The 9,338-nt window shown below is 33.9% G+C and overlaps 1 protein-coding gene across 3 annotated transcripts in view; it reads right to left on the bottom strand.

The window, feature by feature from the left end:
• Positions 1-433: 433 nt before the first annotated feature.
• The window catches only part of LOC136028570 (activated CDC42 kinase 1-like), a 48,973-nt gene continuing 40,068 nt past the window's right edge, over positions 434-9,338 (bottom strand). For all 3 annotated transcript variants that reach the window (XM_065706420.1, XM_065706423.1, XM_065706422.1), the window contains exons 10-11: positions 5,450-5,572; positions 434-3,521 (exon numbers count right to left, since the gene is read on the bottom strand). In XM_065706420.1, the coding sequence (XP_065562492.1) occupies positions 2,143-3,521; positions 5,450-5,572 (1,502 nt within the window). In that variant the 3' untranslated portion in view covers positions 434-2,142. The remainder of the gene's footprint in view (positions 3,522-5,449; positions 5,573-9,338) is intronic.

Raw genomic sequence — 9,338 nt, 5'->3', positions numbered from 1 at the left:
AATTGAAAGCTTTTTAAAATGTATTAACATCTTTAGCGTAAATAGCAAGGTATTGTGAAAAGGTCAACCCTTCAAATACGCAATAATTTTTGTTTTGTTTTGAGTTTTAATGTTGCTCCTTACTTCCATTTAAAAAAAAATAGTTTTTTTTATTTAATATGATTACAAAACGATTTTTTTCTTACGATAAATAAATTTTAAAAAAATTGCAAAAAAGAGTAGCGGTACGAAAACGAAAAGGGCAAAAGGGGTTGCTTTTGTTCTATTTGGCCTCCAGAAATCCATTCGTTGAAACAAAAAATAGCAAGATTTTTCCAAGTTGACTATTAAGCATTTATCTGGATCAATTAGGGTTTCACACATATATAGATCAACAAATGTATAAGAATAACAACAAATGAAATGAATTAAAACTTTGTCTAAACAAGGAAAATTCAGCAAAACAAAAATCAATCATTTATTATATAAAACTTCTAGACTTTTGGAACCAAGCATAAATAACACAAAACATTCAAATGCCAAATAAAAACATATTCATAATATTAAGCCTAGAAAGTAGCTATTCGAGAATACGAAAAGGAAGAAAACCACTTATATCACGCTTCACGAATAGGCACAAACAAAAAAAATATTTTGTAGGGGGAGGGAGAGGTGGAATATCCAGGAAAATATAAAAAAAAACAGGAGAGTTATACAGGAATACAAAATTTGTCCCGGTTTTCTATTTGTGGGGGGAGGGATGGAGGAGCAAGGGCTCGAAGGCACGACCCCCCGCACGTACGTGCCTTTTAGGGATGGACCCAACATTACAGCAATGGACTGAATTTGGGCCACCTCGTTATAGTTTCAGTTTGAATCCATTATGCATGACACAGCTGAGTACTGTACCTAACCTTAGCAACTTTGTATGCTGCCTCAAATACAACTATGTATGATTGCAACTTTGCTGGTATGTAAACATACCAGCAAACTCTTGAAAAAATTTCTACTACTCTATCTTACTGTTGCACATCAGATATGATATCTAATAACATGCAATTTTTTTGGAGCTCCAGAATTAATATAACCGTAAATTATTTTGCTGATTGGATTTTTGAAGCAAGTCTGAAGAGGCTTGAATTCTTTGAAAAACAAATAAAATCATGACAATTAATTCTGTTTGTAAACACAGTTAGCTGAAAAACAGGCAAACACTGTATATACGCAAGCGATCTTGTAATAGCCCAAAATATAGACATAGACAACATAATATATATGGTAACCAATTGAATATTAAAAGCTAGTGATATTATAGACTTAAGCCAATTACATTTTTTAATAGAGATGGGAGGGGAAGAGAGGTTGTACAGGGATTTCATAATAACTTAAGAGTACTTTGAAGTCATATTTGCATAGTATTACCAAAAGATTATTATTATTTTTGGTATTACTATTTCATAAGTGAATGTCACCAAATTCAAGCTCATGTCCAATATAGAAGACAAACAATAATAGTATGATATATATATATATATATATATATATATATATATATATATATATATATATATATATATATATATATATATATATATATATATATATATATAGAGTATAAACCAAGATAAATGAATCAAAGCTGTTCCAAGTCTAGTATAACTCTTTATAATCCAGTCACGTATCTGATCAAATCCTAATCACCCAGGCCGTAGGCAGAAACTTTTTATTAGGAGGGGGTAAACGTAGCAAGCTTTTGACAAGGTGGCAGTTATCAGTCAGGGTCGGGTCGAATTAATAGGGTTTTTAATCCCTTAATGCATTTTTAGCCCAAAAAATTCAAAAAAAATAATAGACTTATAAAAAACATAAAATAAACAACTAGTGTTTGAGCATTCTATCTCGAAACAATGCAAAAAGCTACTTCAAGATTGAAGCAATTATAAATCTTTTTTCAAGAAGCTTTTGACCAAAGAGTTGTCATGAACAGAATATAGAATCTATAATAGTGAGAATACGGATAGATTTTTAAGATGAATGGAGTATATACACTGCCATCTATGTATGATGAATTAAAAAATGAATATCAAAAATAGATGCACTTCTGAGTATAACCAGAATATAAAAAAACACTGCCAACATGCTGCCTCAAATACAACTTTTTAGTTAGAATGATTCAATTAAACGTGCAGCAGCCATTTCTAAGTCCCAATCACATGACGCAAGTATATTTTCACATTCAACTTTATCACAGAGACCTAGCCTATAAAGCTTCTCAACTTTCAAAAACTTTAATGCAGACTCATAATCACTATTGCATATGTTTAAGGCCTGTCTATATTCAGATTCTGAGATTCCTGGCAGCTTTTCTTTGAGCCCCTGAACTAATAAGTCGACGCTTACTACGTTATCTTTGATGCTTTGTTTAACTGCTTCGTTGTATGCATGGATCTGAGCATAGCGATCAGCACTACAATTGGCAAGATTTGGAGACAAAAACTGCTTCACCATATTCGACGGTTTTTGTCCTCCATCTTTGTTTGTTAGATTATTCTTACTGATAACTAATGTTTTTTCAAGTTCAGATATGAATGACGGATCAAAAACGTTACACTTTTTCTGAGACGTTTGAGACGAGCTTGTTGAAGGCTGCTCAATTCGAAAATTTGAAGTAGAACACTCACTCGTCCGTTTACTTCCATCAAGAACTGTATCAATCCAACTAAAAGCTTCATCCCTTCTCCGTCGAAGTTCCGGATCTTGGATATTTAATTGTGGGCAAGAAGATCTTGATTCACTGGTTTTTGTACTGCCGCTTCCAAACATCGCCATACTCTGGGGTCTCTCAAATTCTCTCAAGGGACTTGGCGTTCCATACCGTTCACTCTCGAAAGATCTTGAAACATTCCAAGAAGCACTAGAAGTTACACAAGGAACAACTTCAGAAACTCGATTTGCTGTCAAAGCATCACTAGTACTAGCACTAATTTCCACTTCGTGATTATTAGCTGTAGAACTACAAGCATAGTCGCTTATCCTATTAATAGCTTCACATGACTGTTCAACTGTTGTTGATTCCCAGCCACCATATATACCGTCCGTGATAAAAGGATCATCCGCAGGATCTATTACATATGCAGTACTTTTAGGTAAAACAAGAGATTCGCTAGACTCACATGAGGTTATCTGAAAAGGTTTCGGTTTCAATGGTTCATCTTTTGGTCTTGCTTGGATACTACCATATAGGGTACTACTAGAGATGTTACTTTGAGATGTATTTACTTTATCATAAAAGGGACTTGCCAGATGTAGTGTAACAGGTGATATCGGTGCCATGTCATAAACATGGGGCTGGAGATTAGCATAGGCAGGGATTTCAGCTGCGCTTTCATCCAGGTTTATCAGCAAATCTAGAGGCGCACTTGACCTAGAATTCAATGTCGAGCTCGCTTGAACTTGAGTGACACTTGAATCTTCATCATTATCATTGATGAACTTAGAATACATGAACTGCCTGGTTTGTACTATTTTAGGTGGGACGTACCCTGAAATAAGCAATTACAAGTGAGCAAATACAAAAACGAACAACTTGAATTAAAAAATTAAACAGAAAACATCCAACAGGAATACATACCACCACAACTTTAGAGGAAGATGGGAGGTTTTTACTGAATGAAGCCCCGTCCCCTCCTCAGTTCAACTATATTTTTTGTTTGGTTGTAAATCCAGCAAACAAAACACAACAATATATAAAAATCTGTAATGACACTCAACAACCGCTTTTTAAAAACAGAAAACTACAAGAGACACGATGGCATGATTCTGGACAAGAGAGTTAAACATTCTAAAATATTGGAGTCAATAATAACCGAGAGCTATTTGAAGATCCAACAAGTGCAACAAAGAGTAAAAAAAACCGAGAAATGTTCCACATTCCAATCGTTTCAAGTCAGGGACGTCATCCCCCCCCCAAGGTATGAAAATGAATATTATGAGAGTCAAAAAGGGATCAGGATTATAAGGATGGTGAGGAGAAATAAGCTATCTGTTGTATTTTCCTAGGACAAATCTGGGATCTCGCCTCCTCCCTAGAGAACAGTTGATACGACTTCTCTCTCCAACACCAGCCTGGCTGCCAAGGCTACCATAAAACGGCGTTAAAGGTTTTCTTTGTACAGTATAATAAAAAATTTTAACCTTTGACTAAAGTTGACTAAAGTAGTAAAAAAATGAAAAAGAAAAGGCAGAGTTCGCATTCCAAGCCAAAAGTATAAAATTACAATATCATTTTACCATCATTGCGAGGGAAATATTTATGACAAAGAGAATTAAACTATTGTTGCCATGTAGGACCCGGTTCCCAACACAAGTGAGGAGAAATGTGGAATTTTGACAAATTTGTCAAAGAAAGAAACTCATATTAAAATCCTTCATCTAGTTGAATTCAACTAAAGAAAAGTATAAAAAGAGAAAAATGCCTTCAGAGGTGAGTAGAGGTGAAGGAAGTGAGTAGGCTGTTATGGGAATCAAGAGCTAATTTTGCTGGCCCAAAAGCAATTTTGTTACATAAGTGAGATAAAAGAAAAAAAAGGCTTTTTTACTTAAAAATTATTTAGGAGTTTTCGTTAAAAGAATTCTCTAATGCATAACTAGCATTAATCGCGCCTAAATGAGTAAAGTCCGTATAATTTTCAACACTTGAAAATGTTTAACTGCTTCGTATATCTGGTATATACCATATCTAAAATATTATTTTATATAATATTAAGAGGAAAGAAAGGAGTAACTTCATGATAAGACTCTTTGCCGTTTCAATATCCTCTCCCGATATATTTTTTTGTTAGCTGATGATGATTCCTTGTTAGCTGATGATTCCATTATCGTTCTCTTTCCAAGAGAACGATAATGATAAACAAGAATTCTTAAAAAAGTACAGCTTCAAGATCGTAAAACAATTTTTTCCGTGTCAAATGTTTTGGCAATTATTATCTCTCTGAAAATCCTCCCGGAACTGCTTCAGAAAGCTTAATAGCTTTAGGTCACAGAAGCATCTTTTACCTCCGAGCCCTACTTTCGAAGAAAGGAAATTTGACAATTTGCCAATCTACAAAGAGTTGGGTGAAAGCTTATTATAACTCCTTCCTTTTTAGTTCTGGCCACTAGGAATTGTTTAGAACAATATCGAAAAACAAGGATACAAGTAAAATAAGAAGAAGAATATTCCTCAAATGTCTACCATGACAGCATTGCCAATTCTAATTTCTGCTTTCAAAACTTTCGACGACTTTTCAACTGACTGTTTCAAATATTAGGAGATTTTTGACGTTGTGGTTTCGTCAATAGGTAAATTTTTGAATCTTGTTTTAAAGCTTTTGAATGTGGTTAATATCTAACCTTTAACAGCTTTTTATTTTTAACATTTAAACGAGTTATTCCCAAATCAGTATTATAAATTTGTTTAAAATGAACTTACTGGATAAGCCAGGAGCATTAGGATTCATTCCCAAAAGATCGGGTGGAGACATGGGATTTCGCAAGTAAACTTCATCGATATGAGCTGGACTTCCCCAAGAATTTCCACCAGATGATCCGTGACCTATATGTACAAAAGAAGTAGATTAGAACGTAAATCCGATAGTGGATCCCAGAAAACTACGCCTCCCCATTGGCTCAGTTTACCATAAGGCTTGTCGCCTTTAATTTTCTGTAGGTAACTCAGAGATTACTATAAAGCCAAATTATATTGCACTTAGCCAGGCACCAATATCTCAGTAGCATCTGCTTTGGGCCCATGCCCCCTCCTTCCCTCTTCTCCCCGAACTATTAATAGTTGTGTCATTTTAATATCATTTATTATATTTAATGTATAATTCACCCACTTTGATATTTTTGAAGCTACTACCCCCTCTCCAACCAAAAGAATATCACATTTCATGTCTCCAATGTGTACCTACTGTTTTCTCATTATACTAATGCTTTTGTTAGCTTGAATACTTTCGTTCAATATTGTACAACAAGTATCAAATGAGCTGAATATTTAGATTTGATGGAAACTTCACAACAATACGACATAAAATATGGAAGAGTCCTTGCTTTAGGACTATCTAAAGGGCATTTACAGACACGATCAGAAATTCCATCAGTCTTTCCCAATTCTCTTTAATCACCGAATGGTATTACAAACTCATTTGTCGACAACACAACTACAATTCCAATTGCTAAAAGTTTAAGGATATCTATATACATAAAAAAAATCTCAACTCATTACACTGATCTTAAAAATATTGTTGGTTCAATTCAGATTTAACTAAGTAACATAATTTTAATTGGAACTCAAAGTTTCCAAATAAAATAACAATGCTCGGAGTGTTTAATTATAACTAAAGTGTTAAAAGCGTTTGCTATAATTAACATCATAATAAATGGTCTAATCATCTTTCAAACATCATATCCGTATAATCAGAATAAAATAACACGTACCATGGGATAACAACCGTTCATTATAATAAACGTTTCAATGGTAAGCAAAGGCCAACCCGTGCCAATAGTTACCAAATTCTAAAAAAGAAAAGTGAAACAATACTCGCATCAAAATCAAACTTGAAACGTGAAAATCACAACCCAACTTGTTTTTTCTTTTTTTTTTGTTGAAAATCTCAAACTCAGCCCACTTCTAACCGACCCCTAACAAATATATTAAGAGGTGCAATTTTTCAGAGAAATTATCATTTTCAAGCATTGTTATACATGAACAAAACAACAAGGGATGTTCCCACACCTGCTCCCATGTTGTTAGAATTAAGACACATTAAATTATAATAAAATTAAGTTTTTCAAATCTAAGTAAAGACAACCATCAAACTTAAAAGGCATGAACATAATCCAATCAACTAGAACGAAGGGGGGGGGGGGCAGTTGCCTACAATTTCTGCCAAAGTTGGACTTCTGATGTTCTGGAAGCTTTTTAGACTGAAACGAGGTTTGGAAAAAAAAAATCAGACTGAAAAGCATGTTAAATCTACCACTCAGCTTTAGTCAATTAATGGGAAAAAACAATAGAAAGCAAAACAAAAGCAATATTGAACAAATGAAAAAAAAGGCTTGCTTTCAGAAATTCAATCAATTTTAAAACTTATTTAGGTTTTATTCCACCAACAAAAGAACGATGGCATCAAAAATCTGATAATCTATACATTAGAGAAAAAGGAGAAGATTACGGAATATCTTCTGAGTTGTCTGGGTGCAAAAAAAATAAATAAAAAAATAATGGCTTAATATAATTAGGATAAGTCTTTTACAATTTTACCAATTAAGGTGCTACAGAGAAACGAGTTTAATGATATTGACTAGAGTTGGTTTTTTAAGGTTGTTCAATCGTGATTAAAGTGTACTTTTTGTGTGAGCCTGTTTTTGAAGGGACTTGGATTGCAACAAGACCACCTATGTTGGGCTCGGATTGTTACTTGCTATGTCTTGCCTTATCATTTTCCACTCACAGGGGAGGCACTTACCCCTAGAATTTTTGCTCTCCCTCTCTAGTTTATATTTTTTTGTTATCTTAATTCAAAAATGGTATCTGGAATTTTCGTTTTGAAAAACAACAAAAAATACACCTAGATAAAAAAAAAATACATTTTGCATCTCCTGAATCCTTGCATTTTCGTGAATTGAATCCCCTGTGATCAAACTGGGGTTCAATGTATTCCATCTGAAAACTTCACTCCGGAAAAAATCCCCCCACACCCGGAAAATTCTCCCCACGGAAAATTCTTACTAGAAATTCCCTTTGAAAATTCTCCAGCATTAGAAGCCAAAAGGAAATTAATGCTAATAAAGAATGAAGAAAAGAAGGGATTATGGAAATTCTACCAATATTCCAAAAATACACGTAGAATATACGGCGTAGAATCGAACACTTCGTGGTAATGAACTGCAAGTAAGGACTCTATCGGGCAAATAGTGACCAAAATTGAAAAAGGAATTTCGATAACAATTAATGCATCAAATGATTTTTTTTTAATGTTGACTTTAAATATATAAAATTCATTAAGTTTAATGCTACACAACAAACGCAACGAGTTTGAAACAATTTGCCTGATTTTCAAAATGATGGATCAAATACCCCAAGGGTAAGTGATCGTAGGTTCTAGGCGTTTACACCCCCCCCCCCCGTGGAAAAAAAGCTTTGCAAATTTCAGAATTTTATTTGAGTTATTTTTCCATAAGGGGAAGGAATTCTGGTACTTGTGCATTATACGTCACTGACTCAAGTTTACCCTGTGTAACACTCGAGAACAAACCGGTTTCTTCGTTAGTTTCTTTCAGCTTAGCGTGAGACAAGACAAAGACAAGTGACAGAATAGATGGGAAATATATAATTTGAGCTGTGTATTTGCACATAAAGGGGGAGTACCGGAATTTTTCATCGAGAGAGCCCGATTTCCTGGTATTATCTAAAAACGATCAGAAATTGAATAAAAAAAGAGTTGTTTTCAACTGAAAGTAAGGAGCAACATCAAAACTTAAAACGAACAGAAATTATAACATATGAAAGGAGTTGCCCCTTCCACAAGAGCTTGCTCTTTACGCTAAAGTTTTGACTTTTTGTCCTAGTTCTTTAAGAACGATTCCTGAAACACAATGGCCGTTTAATTAGAACAATAAGCTTTGTTCTAAAATTCTGTACAAAAACATTTAGCGTTAAGAGCGAGGTTTTGAGGAAGAGGCAACCTTTTTCACATGCATAATAATTTCTGTTCGTTTTAAGGTTTGAGGTTGATTCTTACTTTCAGTATAAATGACTGATTCAAACTTACAACTAGCAACAATTAATATATGTAGGGCAGAAAACCCACACACCGGCTCAAGACCAGGTCATAATTTGCACTTTACTGAAAACAAGATACTTTTTAAATGTTTTTACTTTTTTGACTTTAACAAACAAAGAAGTATCAAGACTTTAAAGAATAAATATCGGAATATTAGAAATTAAAGAAAAAAAGGATTTTCAGCTGAAAGTAAGGAGCAACTATAGAACATAAAATTAACAGAAGTTATTCTTTACATGTGGGGGGATGACCTCTCTTCAGTATCTGGCCCAATACTTTAAAGTTTGACTTGTTGTTCCAAATCTTTAGACAACATTTAAAATGTATTTTGTTTTCCGGAAAAAAACTGAAAAATTATATTCTAGTCTTGAGGAGGTGTGGGGGCTGTCAGCCCTATTCATGTTAATGGTTGCTTGTTTTGAGTTTGAATTGTTTGTTTATTGTAATTCTTCTATTGATGGTGATTTGTGGTATTTTTACGCTTGAAAAATTTTTTGAATTTATTTCTAGTCATTTTTGGCTTAACGAGGCTCT

The sequence above is a fragment of the Artemia franciscana genome, chromosome 1 (assembly GCF_032884065.1).
Source record: "Artemia franciscana chromosome 1, ASM3288406v1, whole genome shotgun sequence".
Lineage (NCBI taxonomy): Eukaryota > Metazoa > Arthropoda > Branchiopoda > Anostraca > Artemiidae > Artemia > Artemia franciscana.
This window is presented reverse-complemented; position numbering and strand designations above follow the sequence as displayed.